This window comes from Quercus lobata, chromosome 8, assembly GCF_001633185.2.
Source record: "Quercus lobata isolate SW786 chromosome 8, ValleyOak3.0 Primary Assembly, whole genome shotgun sequence".
Lineage (NCBI taxonomy): Eukaryota > Viridiplantae > Streptophyta > Magnoliopsida > Fagales > Fagaceae > Quercus > Quercus lobata.
In genome coordinates this window covers 24,808,578-24,831,229 of record NC_044911.1, presented here as the reverse complement: position 1 = coordinate 24,831,229, position 22,652 = coordinate 24,808,578, and the positions used below count along the sequence as shown (strand labels likewise).

Below are 22,652 nucleotides of genomic sequence, written 5' to 3'. Positions count from 1 at the left end.
GGTTGGTTTTTTTTTTTTTTTTTTTTTTTTTTTTTTTTTTTTTTTGCCTGCAATATATCCATGAAGATGGAGCAATGGTGGAGGAGAAAGAGATAGAGATAGAAACATAGAGAGAGTCAAATATAACACTTTTTTTTTGGGTTTAGAGATAAATATAAAATATAATAAATGAGGAATAATTAGTGAGATCTTAATAAAAATATTAGCATTAATGAGAGTCTTTTTTTTACCGTTGGATCTACTTAAATCTAATAGTTTAAAAAAATGGATAACTCTTTAAAGTTACACCAGGTGTAACTTAAACTCATCTCTCTATATATATATACTTATTTATTTATGGCGTAAATACACTTTTAGTCCCTACATTTTGCATCTTTTCCATTTTGGTCCCTACATTTTAATTTCACCACTTTTAGTCTCTAAATCAATTAACGCCTATTATTTTGGTCCTTGCCATTAGTCAACAAACGGAAATATCTGACGTGGTTGACGGAGGACTTAAAATATTATTAAAAATTCACATCACCAATGCCATGTTAGCATACAATTTTTAAAAAAATTAATTTATTAATTTTAACTAAATAAAAAAATTAAAAACAGAATTAAAAACCAAAATTCACATGAATTAAGATCTAAAAGTTTCTTGAACAAGAACACCAAGAACCCCAACCCATATCTAAAAGTTTCTCTCTCTCTCTCTCTCTCTCTCTCACAATTTGGACTCACAGGTTTTTAGTTTCTTTCACTCTTTTTCTCTCCATGTAAATCGGACACATCTAAGCAAAAAATACAAATTCATAAATCCCACTTTCTCGTGCAAACCACTCTCTATCTCAATCTCACTCCTCATCACCATTCTTCCCTTGTATAACCTCACAAACTACCTATCTTCCTTCACTAGTGTCTCATTCATGTCTTCACTTCTAGTGAACGATACAGAAGGGCATTGCTGAACGACATCGTTCTATGCCTCGATCCAAACCAGACCATCGACAACTTCCTCGGCGCCAAGGTAACCTGGACCAATTCCAAGAACTATTTCGTTTTGAGTCTCAAAAAAGCCAATAAATGCAGAATCCTCCGACCTTATCTCCAACACATCCATACGGTATCCAATGAAATCGAACAACTAAAGCCTCGAGATTTGAAGTTGTACATGAACATCAAAGATCAGCACGACAACGAATAGTGGAGATCTGTTCCTTTGTATTTGAGCTAATTTTTTTGGGTTTTTTTTGTATTTGTTTCCTAAGAAAATATAGGTTTATGGGTTTGTTGGAAATTGGTTTGTTTACTGGGTTTATGGGTTTGATTTGCTAGAGAATTTGGTGTTGTATGGCTTATTAGTTATTCAATTATGGACTTTGTGAAAATCATGTGGATTAGTGATTTGCTGGAGAATTCGGTGTTGAATGGTTGTTTGTTGGTTATTTTTTTTGTTTTTTTTTTAATTTTTTATTTCTGGGTTTGTGTTCTTGTTCAAGACACACTTAGATCTCAATTTATGTGATTTTTGGTTTTTAATTCTGTTTTTAATTTTTTTATTTAGTTAAAATTAATAAATTAATTTTTAAAATTTAGATGCTGACGTGGCATGGGTGATGTGGATTTTTAATAATATTTTAAGTCCTTCGTTAGCCCCGTCAAATATTTCTATTTGTTGACTGACGGCAAGGACCAAAGTAATACGCGTTAATTGATTTAGAAACTAAAAATGGTGAAATTAAAATGTAGGAACCAAAATAAAAAAGATGTAAAATATAAAGACTAAAAGTATATTTACGCCTTTATTTATTTATAGTAAACCGGTAACCCCTAAAATGGTACCGAAAACAGGCTAATATTCCATTATAGTAGATAAACCAAAATATGGTCCAAAACTATATTCATAACATTGGGCCTTCTAGGGTCTTGGCCCAGTTTTAAACCCCAAAAAAAATAGCAAAAAGAAAAAGAAATCCTTATTACGCAAATTTAACTCCTAATTTTTTACTCTTCCTCCGAAGTGAAGAAATCCGATCCTTAGGGTTATTGGAAACTGAAGATTAGATAAGAAGCCTTTCTGTCTCTGATTCAATCTCTCTAACCGTCCTTTACTTCTCAAAGCCAAAGGTCTGAAATTTCGCACCTCTATCTTTTTTATTATTATTAGTTTTATCACTTCATTGAAATTTTGCTGACCAAAATAAAGCCTTCTTTTTGTTGGGGGGGGGGGGGGGGGGTGGTGGTGGTGTTGGATTAGTAGAATTCACTTTTCTAAGTAAACAACATCTGGGTTTTGAATTGGAGTTCTGATTTTCGTTTCTTTTACTCAGTTTTCTAGGCAACCAAACGGGCAGATAGGGCTTTAGGTTTTCATGTATATGTAAATATGAAATTTTATTTTATTGTGTATTTTCTCTCTATTGAAACAAACATAGGCTTAGAGTTTTTTTTGTTTTTTTCCTATATGTTGTTAATGGTTTTACTTGGAGAATCTAAGCAGAGTTTTTTGTTATGTTTAATTTTGGGTTAAATTTATTATTAGTTGTGTTAGTTTTGAGTAAAGATCTTCAAAGTTCAAAGTGATTGAAATTTATTTTTTTTGTTCAGGTCCATGAATTAGATAAATTACCCATTTGTTGAAAAACAATACCAAAAAATTTTGAGAGATAAAAAAATGTCAGGAAGAAATCGTGGACCACCACTTCCAATGAAAGGGGGTGGACTACCCCCTACAGTCCATGAACCGCCATTTGGCAGAGGTTTGGGGCCAATGTCGCATCCAGCACTACTTGAGGAGATGAGAGAATCCCCATTTGGGATGGGTCCTAGATCACTCCCTCCTCATCCTGCAATACTTCAGGACCAGCTTGATGCTCATCTTGATGCTCAGTATAAAGATATTCAGGTGTTGTTGGTTGATAACCAGAGGCTAGCTGCTACCCATGTTGCCCTTAAGCAGGAATTGGAAGCTACTCACCATGAATTGCAAAGGATGGGTCACTTTGCCGATTCCTTGCGGACTGAGAAGGATGCTCAGATGAGAGAATTGTATGAGAAGTCTGTTCAGTTGGAGGTGGATCTCCGTGGGGTGGAGGCTATGCGTGCTGAGCTTCATCAAGTTCATGCTAATATTAAAGAGCTTACTGTTACAAGGCAGGAGCGTACAGGTCAAGTGCAAGCAATGACACAAGATTTGGCTAGACTTACAACAGATTTGCAACGGGCTCCAGCTTTAAGGGCAGAAATTGAGACAATGAAACAAGAGCTACAACGTGCAAAGTAGTAGTTCATGTTTAAATCTTCTTCTGCTTCTTTTGGAAGTGTTATAGTGTTCCAATTATGGTTTTGTTATTTTCTGATGATTTCCATGTGCTTTTTGTTGGCATATAGAGCTGCAATTGAGTATGAGAAGAAAGGATATGCGGAGAATTATGAGCATGGTCAAGCGATGGAGAAGAAGTTGCTCTCAATGGCCCGAGAGTTGGAGAAGCTCCGTGCAGAGATTGCTAATGCAGAGAAGAGAGCTCGTGCTGCTGCTGCTGTTGGGAATCCAGGTAAGCAATAGCTTTGGGTCTATCTCATTGCAATTGGTTTGAAGTTTTAAATTCAAAGATTTTTCCCCTTCCTCCCTGCTCCCCTCTCTGAATACAAGAAATGTAAACTTATTGAAGGCAGTACCTGAAAAGGAATGGCGAAGGGAGAAAAAAGATTGACAAGCACAGGGAAACAATATGGTCAAACACTTTCCCAGAGAACAAAGAATTGTATGTTTTGAAAAGTCCAAGGATGACCCTTGACGTGTAGGAAGCTGTGATAAAATCTATTTAATGTAAAGAGTCATAGTAAGCAAAATCTATTTAGTATTTTAGGATATGAAGTGGTCATAGAAAGTAAATTCCTAGGTTCCTTCTTACCAAGAAAAAATATAATAAGTTTTGGGAAATTCTTAATGAGTCTAATTACTCGATCAGTTTACTGGATATTATACTTCTGATAGAATGGAGAAAACAAGGGGGAAGGGGTAAAAGTCTTTTAGCTTACATGGCTTTATAACATTGAATAACCATGACCTTGTATGATTGTTTGAATTTCATAAACTTTTCATTTGATTAAAATTAGGGGGCAGCATGTTGCTATATTCTCATTGACTTGGTTCAGTGAAAATCATCTTGATTGAGGTTCAAACAAGTCAATACATGATGTAAGATGGTGAAATTTTAAAAAAGATATGCAAATCACTTGTTCAACAAAGTGATTAAATGAGTTGTTAGTGTTGGTAATTGATCAAGGAAGGCTAGTTTGGGCCTAATTGCTTGTTTGATGACTTCAGCAAGGTGTAATAATTTAATTCTTCCTTTCATTTTATTGCCTTGATTGAGTTGATGCATTAATCACATGATGCTGGTATTATTCCTCAAATTTCTTTTCCCCATGGAGCTTTATTTTACAATGCACATTGATTTTTGTTTATTTATTATATTTTTATATTTTTGAGTCTATTCTATGTAGGGACAGGCTACAATGTGAATTATGGCAATCCTGAAGGAGGTTACATGGGCAATCTTTATCCTGCTAGCTTTGGCATGAATCCTGTGAGTTTTCCATTTTATACATTTCTTTGTTTGTCTGTGTGGCCAACTATGTTCCTATCTTCATTATCAATGCATAAGTGAATGAGCTGTGTCTTCTGGATTCACGTCTTCTTGCTGACTGGATATGCTATTTCTTTCCTTTTAACTTGCAGGTACAGGCTGGTGCAGAAAATTTTCCTCAGTATGCACCTGGACCTGGGGCCTGGAGTGCCTATGAAATGCAACGAGCTCAAGGACACAGATAGACTGGTGTTGCTATCATGCCAAGCAGTGTTCAGCCTCTTGGACTGATACTTATTAGACACCAGATCTGGGGTGGAAGTGTTATTTCATGATACATTTCGGGAGATTTGCTCATATGTTTAGTCTTCTTTTTTGTTGAAATTGTACCCAAAAAAATTGACAATTCATATTATTAGCTTGAGGTGCAGTCTGTTATTTGTTTTGGTCTCTACTAATGCAAATATTTCATCTACTTGTTTATATCTTAATGTCTAGGGTCTTTAAAAGCAATTGACATTGGAAAACTTGTTCGGCAGTACCTACTTCTAGCAGACATTGAAGTGTAGCAAAGGTCTTCAACCGTAGCGGTTGGGACTAGGAAGCTGTGATCAATCTTTGCTATTGTTATGTTAAAGCAGGAGGTTATGGGTATGGTAAAGGTCAGGCCTATTCTGTACTCCCCATATACCCCAAAACTTGTTAACATTGTTACAATTGTTCAGTAGCGGTTACATATATCACATCATTCACACGTGTCTATACTCTTGCACGTGCATTGATCCATTTGTTCTAAGCATTCTTACATTTCTATTGCTGTATGAAATTGAGTTTCAATTACATGGTAATTAGATTTTGTTTAATTTCTATATGAAAGAAAAAGTCCAAAATGCTATTAGGTTGAACTTGATTCCTTATAAATTTCATTGAGGCAAGTGAAGGAGACGGTTAAATAGTTTTAATTTTTAATATTTTTTTGATTGATAAGTTACAAAAAAACGCAGTTTGTTTGGAAAGGGGGAAAATAATCTAATTTTAAGGTTACCTAACCCCTTTTTCAGTTTGGCCCAAGCATTTCGTTGAATACTTTGAGTCAGATGGTACTGATTTCCATTAGCTCATATTTAAGCAATCCAGCAGATAAACATAGATTGAAGAAGGGAAATATGAATTTTAAACTTATATTTAAAAGGGAAATATTTCAGAGAGAGATGTCTAATGCTTCAAGGATGGTACAAAATAAGAGCAAATGATGTACATTACTTATCTTCCTAATTTTCACGGCTTGTTTTACCTGCACAAAGAACTAAACGTAAGACAGCAAGTGCAGATGAATCACAAAACGGATAATGAAAGGTTAATCTATTTATAACTATAGGAATGAATTACTTTTCACATAACGTAAAACAGAAAGAGTAATCTATTAACTGTAGCAATGAATTTACAATAGGACGTGAAATAATCTAATAAACATGCAACTGAATTTTTTAAGAAAAAGTAATAGGAACATAACTAAAAAAAAAGGATAGAGGAATGGTCTGCAAGAGTCATTCTAATAAAACTTAAAATTTAAAAAAAAAAAAAAAAAAAAAAAAAAAAAAAAAAATCCTAATCACACTTTTTTATGGATCTCTAGTTTTAGTGTTTTACCAAAGATGATATAAGTCAGTCTTTTGTTTTTTTTTTTTTTTTTTTTTGGGTGTGATATAAGTCATTGTTTTATGCATTGATAAAGGAGCACGCGAAAGGATATCTACTGCTTTGATTGTACTCTCATTGGTTTTGGTCTCTCTTTTATGAGCTAATACATCTTTTGGGAATTGTTAAATTGCCCATAGATCACTTTGATTAGGTTTAGGTTGGACCCATTTTAGAAGGACCTCTATACTCAACTTTTGGTACCGATCATATATAATATTTCTACAATTTAAATAGATTATTAAGTGTTTGTTTGGCTAGATTATTTTTGTCAACTTATTTTACTATTCAACTTATTTTTGCTACTATTCATGAGTCTTACTATTCTATTTTAACTAATATTTATCTTTATCTACCATACTTTCAGTAAAATGTTTTCAGTTTCAGCAAAATAAGCGAATTCTAAATATACCTTAAGTGTTTGTTTGGCAAAAATTAAAAAACCAGCTCATTTTACTATTCAGCTTATTTTTGCTACTATTCATGGGCCCTATTACACTTTTTTGTGTTTTCATAGGTTTCACTGTACTATTTCAGCTAACTTTTACCTTTATTTACAGTATTTTCAGTAAAAAATTTTCAATTTCAGCAAAATAAATCTCAAACAAACCCTAAGATTTACCATTTAAAGAGATTACGCTTTTTTATTTTTTGGAAAAAAGTGTACAACAACTCCTCTCATAAGATCTCTCTCCCTTATGGGTATCTGCCAATGGCACTGCCATTGGTTAGACAGTCAAATCAACCTCTTCTCTATCCATGGCTTCTATTAATTGCAAGATTCATGTTAAGACTTGATGATGGCTCTAGAGTTTGGATTCAGTGTAGATATGAGAGACTACACAAGTTGAGTAACAGGTGTGGACTCATTGGTCATACCCGACGCCAATGTACACGTTGCATGTAGGGATGGCCATGGGTAGGGTATGAATCGAGTATACCCATACCCGACCCAAAAAGTTTATCCACGGATACCCGATTATCAATACCCGTTAATATCTATACCCGAATATATTATCCATGGATATCCATACCCTACCCGAAACCTGAAACCCATTTAATTTTTTTTTTTTTTAATTCAAAACATTATAACATAAAAACCAACCAATCTTAAAAAAGAAAAAACTAATCAATAAAAAAAATGAAAAAAAAAATGTGATAAATGAAACCAAGAAAGTTTTGTATATATCATAATAGAGTCACACTATATCTAAACCTTCACAACACATTCATATATCAAAACATAAAGATTGCAAATAAGAGAAGAAAGCATAAGAAGTTTATAACTTTGAGTTGACAAATAGCTCCTTCACCATATAAGAAATCTCATCATCTCACATTTTTAAAACATATAGGAATTAAAAAAATGTGTATAATCATATGAAAGCCAAGATTTGGTATATAGTAGAGAGTAAACAAAGAAATATTACTAGTCTCAGAGATTTGCACCAGACATGACCCACAGAAATGTGAGTAATCATATAGAATTAAAATTCAAAGATCTACAGCCACTGCCACTACCACCAGAGAAATGAAAACAACGAAAACACAATAGATAGTTTAAGCAAAATGAATCACTGACAACCATATACATTGACAACCATGGACCCTGCAGTCCTCCCAACTGGTAGAAAAGGAACAACTAGGAAAACCGCCAATACCCAGAAGATTGCAAAAGCAATTAAGCCTAGAACCACTTTTACAGAAGAAGCCAAATCCATTTTTGCTGCTTAGCAAGAGAAAATCTTGTTGTTATTGTTGGGGACATATTTTTATGTAATTAGCATATCTTTTGACAAAACGCACTTTATTTGTATTTGGGTAAATCTAAGTAGGTTCAAGATGATTATTACAAATAGTTAAATTGAAGACATGAAGACTACTCAAGAACTGCTCAAGAAAAGTGCAAATTTGCAGGCCTCGAAGCTCGATCTGTCGAGATTCATTAAAGCTCGACAGATGCCTCGATCGATCGAGCTTACGGGTTTTCAAATTATAGCCAGCAATGTTTTTATTCTAAAAAGTTATTTGTTTATGGGTTTGTATAATCCTTATTGGACTAGGAAAACCCAAGGTTTGTGTAAACCTATTTGGAATAGGAGAGCCCATTAAGCTCCTATTTAAAGGAGGTGGGAAAAAGAAAAACCTAACCCTAGAAAGCTTCATAAGGTTTTCCTTTTAAAACCCTACCCTCCTCCTACAGAAGAAAGAGTTCTTGCTGCGTTTCTTGTACACCCTTGGGTTCTATAACCAAGCAAAATCTTTTACACCAACATTGAAGATCTTATTGGTGTTTCTATGTGAAGTTGCTGCAAATCAACTACAACAATCAAAGGGTTGCTGTGGAGTTAGTCACGTACTGGGATTCGTACAAAGGAGTAACCCGCGTACTGGGATTCACGCATCAAATTGGTTAGTCACGTACTTAGGGGCAGTGCATCAAAAAAGGGAACTGTCACTACAGAATAAGTCCAATTAGGTATTGGGGTAAGGGTTTAACTGTAAGTTAGTAAGATACTTGGGATTCCTTTACTTGTAACTGCTTGTTGTGATAATAGTGGAATTTCGGGAGTGGTGACCTAAAAATCACCCGTTGGGGTTTTTGCCGTTAGGTTTTCCCCATTCATAAACAAATCACCGTGTTATTTATTTTCTGTTGCATATTTAGTTTATTGGTGATTTGTTTGTGCTACCACGCATTTGCATGATAAATTGATTAATTAATAACTTGGCTAATTAATTAATTAATTTCTATCACAAGGGGTCATTCAATTTGTGGCCTATCAGTTATACTATTCCAAGGGCTCTATGTTAATGAAATTCCCTAGCTGATGCCATATTATTGCAACATGCAAGAAAAGAAATACCCTGGTTAGAAAAAAGTAAGCGTATAACAAGTGCTAGGAAGATAAGCAAGTAAAGTTGTTGCAACTATTAATAGATTATAAGGCATAATAAAGTAACAGAACATTCAAAATCAAGAAATGTAAGGGATTGGGGAGTTCAACTAATACTAACTAACAATATAGAATTTTTTTTTTTTCCTCCTTTGTTCTTATCTTTCTAGAACTTCTTAAGAGAAGAAGCCAGAATTCAAATAGAAAGCAGAATCTAGCCAAATATGATACTTTGTATCTATTGCAATTCCCATAAATATTGATATTAACAGAAGGAATTATTCGACTTTTTTCAAGAAATGTCACTTCCATAACCATCTCAGTAAGATTTTGTTAAAGATCAGAAGCTAAACAGAGTATTCAAATCAAGCAAAAAACATCAAAGAAACTACAAGAAACAGAGAGAAACAGAGAGAGAATTTTCTGAGTAAGAGAGAAAATTCTTATTGCTTTTCTGAGTAAACCAAGTCTTACATGCTCCATTTGTCAAAAAACTTGGACAAATTCACTCCTCTCTATAAATAGACATATCCCCATATAGAATCAAATACCTTAATGCAATCAAAAACCAAATCTAACACATACCTAGTTGATAAAATTCAATCAAAAACCAAATTTGACACATACCCAACTGAATTCAAACTCTAAAATCAAAATCTAACACACACTCAAACGATAAATTCAACAAGACAACACAAGTAAACAACATTTAAAGAACAAAAAACTCACCAGTTGACAAATTCAATCTAGAAAAGGAAACAAAAGCTAATTATCAACAAAATCCTCCCAAAATGTCAAACCCAGATACCCACAGAAAAGAATTTTCTTTTGAAGCCAAACTAGCAAAAGAGGGAAAACCAGTGGGTATGAAAATGTTTCCTCACATTTCTGACCAACCAAACAAAAAGTTAGCTCCACCTTAGTCAATCATATGACATCCAAAAAGTAAAATTAGAATTCAAAATTTTTTGAGCAAACAAACAAAGACTATAAGAGAGAGAGAGAGAGAGAGAGATACCATGAAGGGGGTCGTAAACGCGATCGGCGATTTGGAGGAAGGTAGGGGTGGAAACGACGGCGAGGAGAGGCGGAGACTGGAGAGAGTGACGGTGAGGAGAGGCAGAGACTGGAGAGCTCTGAGAGAGAGAGAGAGAGAGAGAGAGAGAGAGAGAGTGAGTGACGATGAGGACTAAGGAGAGGCAAAGAGAGTGTGAGACTGAGTGACAGTGAGAGAGGTTTAGGTTTTTTTTTTTTTTTTTTTAACGGGTCAGGTATGGATATTATCCATACCCTACCCGAACAATTCGGGTAATATCCATACCCTACCCGGTTAAGCTCTACCCATTAAGAACCGGGTATTACCCGAAACATTTGGATTGGGTAGGGTTGGATATCCATTACCCAATGGGTATGGCCATCCCTAGTTGCATGGAGAATATTAAGATGATGCTATTTCGACAAAGACAAGAATCCATGATCTTCATCAGGTTCAATACAAATTTGATGCTTTACAGCCACAATTTACAAATGAACTTCGTGCATTTTACAATCGTAGATGATGTTAGACTACTCAAGTGCTCTTTGGTCATTCACAAGACTTCAGGTCAGCCGTTTTCACCACCACATCCTCCTAGTTTTGATTACCCTGACCCTAGTACCCTAATTTCAATCCCTAGCCAACATGCAACCAATCCCCAAGTAATCCCCCTCTTGATAATAATGAATCCATCCTTAAGTCGGCCATTAACTCTTTTAATTATTAACAAGTTAGTACTGACATAAAAAGAAAACATCTAACTTACAACTTAGCAAAGTTAACATATAATTTGTAATTTAGGTGTTTTCTAAGTAACGAGCATTAAGGTTAAAATACTAATATAGAAAGAAAACATCTGGCTTACAAATTAGCCAAAGTTATCATATAATTTGTAATTTAGATATTTTCTAATTAACGAGCATTAAAGTTTGAGAGTTTTGAGAACCTAATCTGAAATGAGTCTTCTTCTTCTTCTTCTTTTTCTTCTTCTTCTTTAATTTTTAATATATAAAATAAAAATTTAACTCTAACCTAATTTAAGAGTCCCCCTCCCTTCCCCTCCACCTCCACAAGAGTCTTGACTCTTGAGAACCTAATCTAAACATGGCCATCAAAATTAATTTTGTTTGACAAAAAAAAAGGTTTTGTTACCCTTTTATATATATATAGGAGAACTAGATCTTTAATATCTTCATTGAAAACAATAGAAAATACCAATAGACCAATTCTATTGCTTAAGAATGGGTATTAAAAATAACTATTAAAAAATTAAAAGAGAATTTATTTATTTATTTTTTAAGGTAGAAAAGAGAGTTGAATGTGAGTATAATCGTGGTTGCTAGTTGCTACCAATATCAAGACCTGAGTTTTGGGTTTAATTTTTGGGTAGGAGATGGTTGCGTTTGAGAGACATGAGAAAGAGAGTTTTTGTTTCTTGAGATCTTTTTATCGGCTTCCGTTTATGGGGAAGAAAAAGAGTTTTTTATTTTTATTTTTAAATATGGGTAATGTGGATAAATGTGAGAGCTTCGACATGAAGTAAAAAAAAAAAAAAGAAGTTCAGTGGCTTCAGTTTTTAATATATATAGATAATGATAATCAAAAAGGATTTGCAATTTCCAGCCAAAACAATACAAAAAAAAAAAAAAAATGATAATATTGTTTTGTTTAATTTTTTGGGTTTTTTCTTTAAACCTAAAATTAATTAAACATTTATGTAAAATATATATTGTTAATCTGCTGTACCTATGCTATATTGTAACCCAGTTTTAAAAGAATTGCCCTATTACCAGATATAGTACCGATGTCCTGTATCAGTATCAGTACTTGCTAGGATTGCAAAAACATCACATCCTCAGAGTGAACGTGTATGCTTTAAGATAGGCATTAAGAACCTATGCTTATGGAATTTCACATCAAAGATATCATCAAGTTTTGAAGTAAGGGTTCCTGAGAAGCACACTTCAGCTTGGACATGAATTCAATAACTGCGGATGCAACAGTGTAACGCTAGGATCCTTTAACACAATTCCTATAAATTACTGCTGCTCTGTGCATATGCTGTACATATCACATACAATATGAACATAAACCACCACTCCAGAAAATGTTTGAGATGAAAGAAAAGTGTTGCTTACAAACTCTAGAGTTCCAATATAGATATTACAGAACCAAATCTGTATTGTCTGACTCTACGGGCACTATGCTAGCAGACTATACGGATATAGATATCGGTACGGTAAGGATACGGGAGTACAACATTTAAAAAAAATCTAGAATAAGATATGTAGTAGATACGGAAATTAATTAATTAATATTTATTTATTTTTAAGCTTATTTATTTTTAAGCATATTTAAATATTTTTGTATATAATTTATGTTATTTTAAGTTTTAAATTAAGTAATAACTAGTCGTTAACCAGTGCAATGCACAAAATAGTTAAATAGGAATTAAATATATTTATTTTGTTCAAGGTATTGACTTGAAAATATATGAAAATAAAAACAATTTGTTCAAAATAAAAGTTCACATAAAAATAAAAATAAACACAGAACTTGTAGAACCTAAAACAACATAATTTCAAAAGATCACAAAAGTAGTACATGTAAAATTTCATAAACTTAGAAGAGTAGATGTTATCAATGCTAGTTGAATGTTACTTTTATGAACACCACCACAAGTTGAATATTTCTTTTATGAACACTTCTTAGCAAATCTATCATTGTACATGGACATTTGTCCATTTGCATAGTCCATATTTCTATGGTTTATGAACTGGTTCTGCAACTGTGTATGTGAAACTCGTGAGATGTTTGTCTTCTTGTCCTCATTTCCTTCATGAAAGCAGGATCATAATTGAATTGAGTTATCTACTTTTTGTCAATGCTAAATCAAACCTTTCATACCTTTAGGAAATATCAGCAACTCCTTTAATTAGAGAAACAATCCCAGTAGTTTAAAGCAAAATCATCAACACCCTTTTAAAATGATTGGAATGTGTAAACCACTTTTAAATTAGAATCTATATTTGCTTAAAGGATTAGAAAATGGTGTTTTTTCTCCAAAAATTTGTTACATATTTTCAAAAAGTCAATTCTCAATGCATATGATGTTGTCAAGAGTCACCACATATGTTAGTAGTACAGTGTAAAATTTTGAGAGAATGCCCATAAGAGATCCCATACATACAATCTAATAATGTTGTGAAAATATAAATATTTTTGCATTCTTTTGCCGACAATTTAAGTTATTTGAGATTCTAATTTGAACTCTATTTCCTTCAGCAACCAAATAGATTTTTTTTTGGGGGGGGGGGGGGGGAGAGAAAAAAAAAAAACGAAGCCCAAACAGCTATATAAAGAAGATGCTCAAATCCCAACCAAACTAAATAAAAACCTAAAACTATATGTATTCTATTGCTACACTTTCTTAGTAACCAAACAGAAATCATTATTAAAAAAATTGCAATGGCACAAAAAGAGAGAAGGTTTAAAAGAAACCTCATATAATATGCGAAGGTACTCATCAAAATCCACTAATAGCCCATGTAGAGAATACTTGTAGTCAACAACATTGCAAGGCTGCAAGCAATCTGATATACATATTAGGATCATTCCCGATGAAATTTTTTATCTAAAATGAGAGAGAGGAATGGGAAGGGACATAAATCATAAATTTGAACATCTTGTTTGGACTATATGATCTATATTATTAATTTAAAATTTCAAAGTTTCTTGGCTTTCATATGAAAGGTTGTTAGAGCCACACATCAAGGAAGTTAGGATTTTGAACATAATAAAGAATTGTATCAATGTACTAAATAGTCCATCATCATTGTGTAGAAAAATCATCAAATTTAAAAGGGACTAATTCTGAAACTATTGCATCAACATACCATCCACCTACCATATTCTGGGTTATCATCTCTAATCACCCTTTAAAATTTTGTGGTTGTCTATGCTTCCAGCCAAAGAAAAAATTATGTTCCACACCATTAAACAATATTCTCAATTTTGCAAATATTCTTAAACCTACCAATTTCATTGAAGAAACCACAACACACTCTCAATAGTTCCATCACTATAAACAATACAACAAACTGAGCTATACAAAATCTTGGTAACACAAATCTCATAAATGATGTAATGGCATATTACCGGAGGTAAAAAACAACAAATTAATCCAAATGGATAGTCTATCCATAAGTTGGAGTATGTATATCTATAAGTCTATCCTAGTTCAATTGAAAAGGCATCTAAAATTTGGTGGAGACGGGTGAAAAAAGAAAATAAAAATAATGAGACAAAGTTTAGAAGAAAAAAAAACATTTATATACAATACATTTTTAATTGATAAATAGTAATAAGAATCAAACACAGGTTATCTTGATTAAATCAACAATAGAGCATTACATTTCTTACCTATCTTCCTCCTTACGACTCTCCATGTATTATGGCTTCTAGAACTCATAAGAAATTTCACCAAACACCTTATGTACATGTAAAAGAAACAACACTTAATGAAAGTAAACATTATTAAAAATGTCTATACTCAACTTTAAAATAGTAGCATAATAGTCATAAATCATTGCAAAACTACAAATGTAACAGGAAAAATCACTGTTCAATTCAAAGATTAAACTTAAATTAATCAAGGACAACCCATGAAAAATCACAAAATTAACACTAAATGTATTATGACTTTGAAGAAAAAAAAAAGTAATGAATTGCTAATGGTGACGATTTGGAGAAAGAAAAAATTATTGGAAAAGAATAATATGAAGAAATTACATGTGTATGCCTTAAAGCTACTACCATCTCTATCAAAATTTTAAGGAGAAAATATAATAAAATATATTGATAAAAAAATAATATATATATATAACTTTATAATTGATGTAACGGTTTCTCTAATGTCAAAGTGAAAAAAATAATATTCACTACTAAAACAACTCAAAGATATGAAAAGAAAAAGTTTCATTCCTAAATAGAATTTACTTAATACATTATATCATCCATACCATCTGGTCACCACTTCCATTCTGGGTTATCATCTCTAAGCACCCTTGAAATTTTGTGGTTGTCTATGCTTCTTGCCCAACACAGAATTTTGTATCCCACCATTAAACAAACTTCACAACTTTGCAGATAATTGTTGTCTTTAGAGATCTTAAACCAACTATTTTCATTGCAGAAGCCAAAATACACACTCAGTTGTTCCACCACTATAAACTATATAACAAACTGAGCTATAGCAAATCTTGGTAACTCGAAATCTTATAAAGTATGTAAAAGCATATTCTAGAAGGTAAAAAACAACAAATTTTTAATAGATGTTTTCGTAAAGAATACAATCATATGAAACTTGAAAGCAAGTTCAAAGAATAGGTGTAGCACATAAAAGCCAATCATTCGTTTTAAGTTGGAGAAACAAAATCCATCCTGGTTCAACTGAAAAAGCATAAGAAAAATGAGTGGAGTTCTTTACACTATTTATATAAACCATTCATGCTATCCCTCATCCAAAATCATATATGGACCTTTTATATATAATACCTACATATTGGATCATAACAATTTTGTAACCAAGGGCCTATTATTAACATTCAATACTTTACCATCAGATCTGAAGCAAAAACCACAGCAACCAATTCCAAATCATGAGTTTGGGTAATTTTTGTTCAAAATTCTTTAATTGTCTAAAGGCATAAGCAACCTAGCCAGTCATTTTTTTACATCGCAAAAAATGACATTGAAAAAAGAAGGTCGACAAACACATCTTAACCTGATTAAATCAGCAACATAGCATCACATTCTTTACTTATCTTCTTCCTTACCAATCTCCATGTAATATGACTCCTAGAGTAACCCCCCCCCCCCCCCACCCCCCCCCCCAAAAAAAAAAAAAAAAAAAATCACATAGGAATTTTATCAAACAGCTTATGTACATGTAAGAGTGATGGGGATACTAAACACATCCAGATAAATAGTTGTGTGCTTGAAGAGTTCTGGACACCCATGTTAGGAAGAAGTAGTAATATTAGTCTGTAAAGAACCAAATTTCTAGTGCTTGTACTCACAATGTCAATCAAACATACTTGTTAAAATACCATGCTAGCTTCAAGAATATAGGCCTATTATCAAAATCACATCCACCTAGTGTCAGGGATGTATAATTGTGCTTGATGGGGCAACTGGTTCACAGCTACCTAAAAGGAGAAAGTACCCACTCCAAGTGGATTACCAATTAGGTAGTTACTTCAAACCATCCCAGTTGAGCTTAGAGAAGTTTAGGAGAAAATTGTCTTATAAGTTAAAGACATCTGTCATCTACTCAATTATAAATTTTAAGGCTCTATTTCTTAACCCTGGCATTTTTTTTTTTTATTATTAGAAATTGGATTTAGAGCTTACCTTGGAAATTGGCATCTTTGCCCTCTCTGAATCAATTAAGGAAAAATCAATATTAGCCACTGCAATCATCTGCATAATGGGAGCATATCATTTGCAATTTGTAATATATAGTTAGCCTAATCGCATCTTGCTATTGGGAAATTAGGTTTTGAGCAAAAAAAAAAAAAAGTGTAAAAGTCATTGAAAAACAAAGAATTGAAGTTGGCTTAAAACCATGATATGATCGTTAGTAAGAACATAATATTTGCATGCACCATAATAACCAAATCATGTTGAAATAATAAATTTTGACTTAGTGTGCGGGGGGTCATTACTCATTAGTTTGTAGTCTCTCAATCTCCATGTTAAAAACATACTTGTTAAAATCCAATAAAAATTGCATACAAAGAAAAAGGGAAAAATAAAGTCCAATACCAAAAATCCAATCCAAAGGAAGAAGAAGAAGACATGGAAACTCTACAAAAACAAAAAAACTTAAATTAAGACAAAAGAGAAAGAGGAAAGGAAGCGTCATACCTCCAAGCCAAAGCCCCTTTTTCAGTTTGGCTCAGGAATTTTATCAAACACTTTAAGGGCGAAGTGTTGGCATTTTGTTCTTTTCTTATGTGATAAAGAACACCTATTGGTTTCCAATGATGACAACCAAAAAGGCAACCATACCCTCAAGTGGGGTTGTTCTGCCTTAGGGTGTTGGGGCTTCTTTGATTTCAATCAAAATACAGCCATGTATAAGTAAATATTCTCAAAACCAAACTTGAATTTCTCTACAAACTCACCCCAAACTCAAATTAGCTACCAAAAATAAAAATTTGATAGGGGTAGAACCCAACAGCATGTTGGGCTTTATGGAGCCTAGTATTGTTTGATCTGGTTCGACAACCCAAATAATATTGCGTGGTTTTTAATGGGAGATTTATTGAGGCTTAATCCATGGAGTGGAGGTTTGGGTCGATAGGCCCAAGTCGGAATGCTCATGGATAAGCCTTTTGGGGGTCCGAGGGCAACGCCCCTGGAAAAATATTTTTTGGCCCGTTTTTATATAGAAATCGACTTTAGTGATTAGGGTTTTATTGTGTGGGTGGTGTTGCCGTGTTTTAAAAAGAGAGAGAAAAATATTGTAGCCGCACTTTGTATTTTTTTTTTTTCCTAATAATAGTGAAATCCCTGCAACTCCGTGGACGTAGGCAAATTGCCGAACCACGTAAATATTGTCTTGTGCATGTGATTGCTTTCTTTGGGCGTGTGTTTTCTCTATTTTTTTTTGTTTCTCATAGGTTGGGATTTCGGTGAAATTCCCTACACAACAAACCCGGTGGTAGAAACCCAAGTGTCAACAGGGTTGTGGGAGAGAAGAACTGAGGGGGAGAAACTGTTGTAAGTGAGAGATGGGTAGCGCCAACAAATATAGAGCTAGAGAAGGGTGGTGCTAGAGAAGATGGAGCTGTTGAGTTGTGGGAGAGAAGGACTAATGGTGGCTTGCGTTTTGGACTGAAGGTGGAGCCATTGAGCTGCGATTTGCATGTGGGGGAATGGCAGAGCGTGGTCTGTGTTTTGGAGGAAGGAGAAGGCAGAGCGTGTTAGGGTTTCTCTGATTTTGCTAACATGAAAAATCGTGGGAGTTTTAAAGGTTTCGGTTTTATATATATATATATATATATATAAAACCGAAACCTATATATATATATACATATAGGATGTTGTTATGTGATCATTTGTTTATTTGAACTCTTGGTTTGTATTTGAGACAACATTTTATAATATCATTGTACTTGCTTGTTGTTTAGCATTTTAGGGTAGAACTGAGGGGGAGAGAAGGGGAGAAATTGTTGTGAGTGAGAGATGGGTAGCGCCAACAAACATAGAGCTAGAGAAGGGTGGTGCTAGAGAAGGTGGAGCTGTTGAGTTGTGGAAGAGAAGGACTGATGGTGGCCTGCGTTTTGGACAAAAGGTGGAGCCGTTGAGATGCGATTTGTGTGTGGGGGAACAACAAAGTGCTGTCTGCGTTTTGGAGGAAGGAGAAGGCAGAGCGTGTAAAGGCTTCTCTGATTTTGCTAACGTGAAATCGTGGAAGTTTTAGAGGTTTTGGTTTTATATATATATATATATATATAGGATGTTGTTATGTGATCATTTGTTTATTTGAACTCTTGGTTTGTATTTAATACAACATTTTATACTATCATTGTATTTATTTGTTGTTTAGTATTTTAGGGCTTTTCTGATTTTGCTAACGTGAAAAATCGTGAGAGTTTCGATTTTATATATATATAAAACCGAAACCTATATATATATATATATGTAGAGGATGTTGTTATGTTTTGTTTATTTGAACTTTTGATTTGTACTTTGAGACAACATTTTATAATATCATTGTACTTGTTTGTTGTTTAGTATTTTAGATATGTCTAACATTTTATCGTTAACTACATATATAGAGTTCAAATAAACAAATGATCACATAACAACATCCTACTCATTTTTTTTTTTTATCCGATACAGTTAGGATGGCATTTTTGCCGTATCGGTGCATCAGAGCTAGCAGACTATCAAGCAAATGTCTATATATATATAGAGATAACAATAAAATGTCAAACATATCTAAGATACTGAACAACAATCAAGTACAATGATATTATAAAATGTTGTCTCAAATACAAACAAGAGTTCAAATAAACAAATAATCACATAACAACATCCTATTCATTTTTTTTTTATCCGATACAGATAGGATGGCATTTTTGCCGTATCGGTGCATCAGAGCTAGCAGACTATCAAGCAAATGTCTACAAAACTAAAGTCCAAAAAATTAATTCATATCCCTCCATCATCAAACCAATCCAACAAACTATTGAATCAAAACAATTAATTGAAGAAAAATCATGCAAACCAAACCAATTGCAACAGAAATGAAAATGGAAGATAGAGATATGAAAGGTGATTTAGGGCAGTTCCCTGAATTGAAACATGATTGGGGAAAACATGTAAAACCTTGAGGCTGCCCCATAAAATCAAATATTGGCCGGGTGAAATAGAGAACTCGCACATGTTAACAAAATTATGTTAAGCGAGAACCCATTGGAACGGCCTAGACCCAGAATACATAAGTATTAAGTAGTTAAAAAAAAAAAAAATCGAAAATGATGTACAAGACCTTTCTTATATAGCATTACCATATGCAGAGTATATATATGAAATGAAAGAAAGGAATTGAGATTTCTATGTGCCCGCAACGGAACACGAGCGCCATCACACTGCGGCCGCCCTGCTCTCTCGAAGGCACCTGATGAAACCCTATGCATTCATTTCTTACTTATAGTGAGGCTGGGTGAGTACATTTTTTTTTTTTTTTTTAAGGAGTGGATTGTCTATTTTGACCTTGTGATTCTATAAAAACGGATTGTACTCCACATCATTTTTTTTTTTCCTTTTTTTTTTAATAAATAATTCCGAAGCTCTTTTTTTTGTTGGGGGGTGGGGGTGAGGTGTTAATCTTCTTCTTCTTATTTATTTTATTTTTTTTATTATTATTATTTTTTTTTAGGAGTTAATCCTTGTTGATGTATCAAATGAGGTACAACAGTTACCATGAAAACTTACCAACTTAATTGGTGTGAAATTTTTTTTGCAAGTATCAAGGATATGGCACTTAATTCCCCTTCCCCATATTTAGGGGTGTTCACAAATCAAGTTGGATTAGCTTAGTTTTCAATCAATTGTTGATTGTCAAATTGGAGGAAATAATTTGTATCCCACCTTTGGTTAGATGGTCCATTTTCAGGCGGATCACTGAGTACTATTGATCATAACTCTATATATATATATAAACACATATTTACAACCACAAAAGTTCACAAATTTTGATTTCCAACAATACATACCTATAAGTACCAAGTTAGGGTTTTTTTATTATTTTTTTTAAAGACTAAATATTTTTTTCGCCCCTAAAATTTGCAAGAATTTTACTTTTTATCTATAAACTTAAAAGAGTTTGTTTCTCATCTCCAAACTTTTGGAAATGTTACACTTATCAATCTTTAATTTAAAATCTTCATTTTCATCTCTAAGCTATTGAATAGAATACTTATTTGTTGTCCCTAAACTATTGAGAAAAAAATTATAAAAAGTTTATGGATGAAAGCAAACTATTTAAAATTTAGGCAATGAAAGTGAAATTTGTGCAAAATTGGGGGACAAAAGTAACATTTTAGCAAAAAAGAAAAAAAGAAAACAAAAAAGCCACCTATTTATAAGTATCGAAAAGGATTGCAATTAAAAAAAAAAAGGTGTAATAATTAGTTAGTTACTTCAAACAACATAAATCTACCTAAAACTTTGAACCACAAGGTGTTGAGGAAGTTCGTGTTAGGATATGTGCCCTTTAAATGTATGACATTATATTCTGATTAATAAAGTTGTTTTATTATTATCTAAAATAATGGTAACATAAATATTTGGACATTATCATATAGTCCATGAGATGCATAGTATGTGATTTATGTGATTTAATCACAGAAGATATAAATCACAAGTTCTTTGTAAACTTAGAATTTTAGTTTGTAGTCATTGACAAAACTGGGCATTTCATCTGTTAAGATTATAACATATCAACTAAGATGATTTGTCTTCATCATGGAAGTGGAGACTTCTAGTTGATATGTTGATATGTTTTAAGTGTTAAGACATATTGAACTCGACCGCTGTGAGATTTATTATTCTACTAACAACTGTCAAATGAATAATAAATCTCACAACTTTTATTTACATCAACTCTTAATCTAGAGAGAATAATGAACCTGATCATGAAGTGTAGGTTGCTTTGATATATCAAGAGTGAGATCTAAAGTCACAATCAAAACCTCAGTATGTTGGGCAGCCACATTTAATGTTAAAGGAACATATATTCTCAAGATGGAATTCATAATCTCTTCACAAAGATATAAAATCTTCCCTTGAGATAAGTTTAATGAGTTTGGTTATTTAGAATGTTAGGCCTAACTACTTTAGTAAGAAGTTGCTAAAGTATATGATGATGTATAGAAAATCAGTAGGCTGAAAGCTCTGGGCTTCAATGGGCCAGTAGTTGCTTGGAAGGCCTGAAAGAAAAGAAACACAAGATCAAAGGTGACCGAGGTGAACCGGCCAAGAACCCTCTAATGCATAAGTTAGTTTTTTATCTAGAACTCAAGATTTCCAAAATTAGGAGTGGTGAAAACTTACCTTCATTTGATATGGATGAGTCCTTTTATAGTGAGCTTTGGAGTGGTTACCTGTTTGGTAACTTCCTCAACATGGATGGAAGTTAGAAGGTTCCAACTTAACTTTGACAATTGCTATGGAAGTTAGAAGGTTCAGACTTATCTTCTACAACTACTATCAGAAGTTAAGAAATTAGTGGGAATTTAGAGCAATGAATAAGGATTTTGCTCATACTTCAGAATAATAGAACGTGTTCTAAATTATAAGCTCTTAAACACAAATTTACTCTAATAATTTCTAAGTGTTGGGAGGTCGTCCAGGTGCTTCCATGCTAGACGACCTACTTACACTTGGGCAACCTTCTTGTATTGGGACAACCTTTCTAGACTTGGACGACACTATGGATAAACTGGAGATAGTCCAATTTTGGTTCACCATCAGTAGCCCCTTTTGTCCAAGAGTCGTCCTGGACATTGTGGTAGAACTGTTTGCTTTTGACACATGTCAATATTTTAATGGTTAATTAATATGCCACGTGTCATCCTTGCTTTGGTTGGATTTTTTCATTTCAGATTACGCTATGTGTCACAAACTTATTGATTGACTTTTCGCTTCGATTTATTTTTCAAGGAATATGCCACATGTCAACTCCTGGTTGGTCTGCATTGCTTCATTGACCCACCTCTAGGGCCTATAAATATGTACATTCTCTCTCTTACCCTTTCATTTTTCCAATATTTTTCTTTCTCCCATCTCATTCAAGAGCTTTGTCTAGTCATCCTTATCTTTAGTCGCTCGTCAGGCACTTCCTTCCCTTCGTCCTAAGGTTTTCAT

At 33.3% G+C, this 22,652-nt stretch overlaps 1 protein-coding gene and 1 long non-coding RNA gene across 4 annotated transcripts; one reads left to right on the top strand and one right to left on the bottom strand.

Moving 5' to 3' along the window:
• The first annotated feature begins 1,960 nt into the window (after positions 1–1,960).
• LOC115957732 (protein FLX-like 1) lies at positions 1,961–5,363 on the top strand. Of its 3 annotated transcripts, none has more exons than XM_031076046.1 (5): positions 1,961–2,112; positions 2,593–3,264; positions 3,376–3,539; positions 4,501–4,577; positions 4,730–5,363. In XM_031076046.1, the coding sequence occupies exons 2-5, from the start codon at positions 2,660–2,662 to the stop codon at positions 4,820–4,822; spliced, it is 939 nt and encodes a 312-aa protein (XP_030931906.1). In that variant the 5' UTR covers positions 1,961–2,112; positions 2,593–2,659; the 3' UTR covers positions 4,823–5,363. The 3 variants fall into 3 exon arrangements, with proteins under 3 accessions (XP_030931906.1, XP_030931907.1, XP_030931905.1); XM_031076045.1 differs by having other exon boundaries at positions 1,962–2,112; positions 4,495–4,577; XM_031076047.1 differs by lacking the exons at positions 4,501–4,577; positions 4,730–5,363 and adding an exon at positions 3,657–3,767.
• Positions 5,364–12,886: 7,523 nt separating this feature from the next.
• Positions 12,887–16,743, bottom strand: LOC115954644. Its single transcript, XR_004083935.1, has 5 exons — positions 16,623–16,743; positions 15,230–15,387; positions 14,631–14,698; positions 13,710–13,801; positions 12,887–13,043 (listed from the first exon to the last, which is right to left on the bottom strand). It is a non-coding gene; the product is annotated as an uncharacterized LOC115954644 (long non-coding RNA).
• Between the last annotated feature and the right edge of the window lie 5,909 nt (positions 16,744–22,652).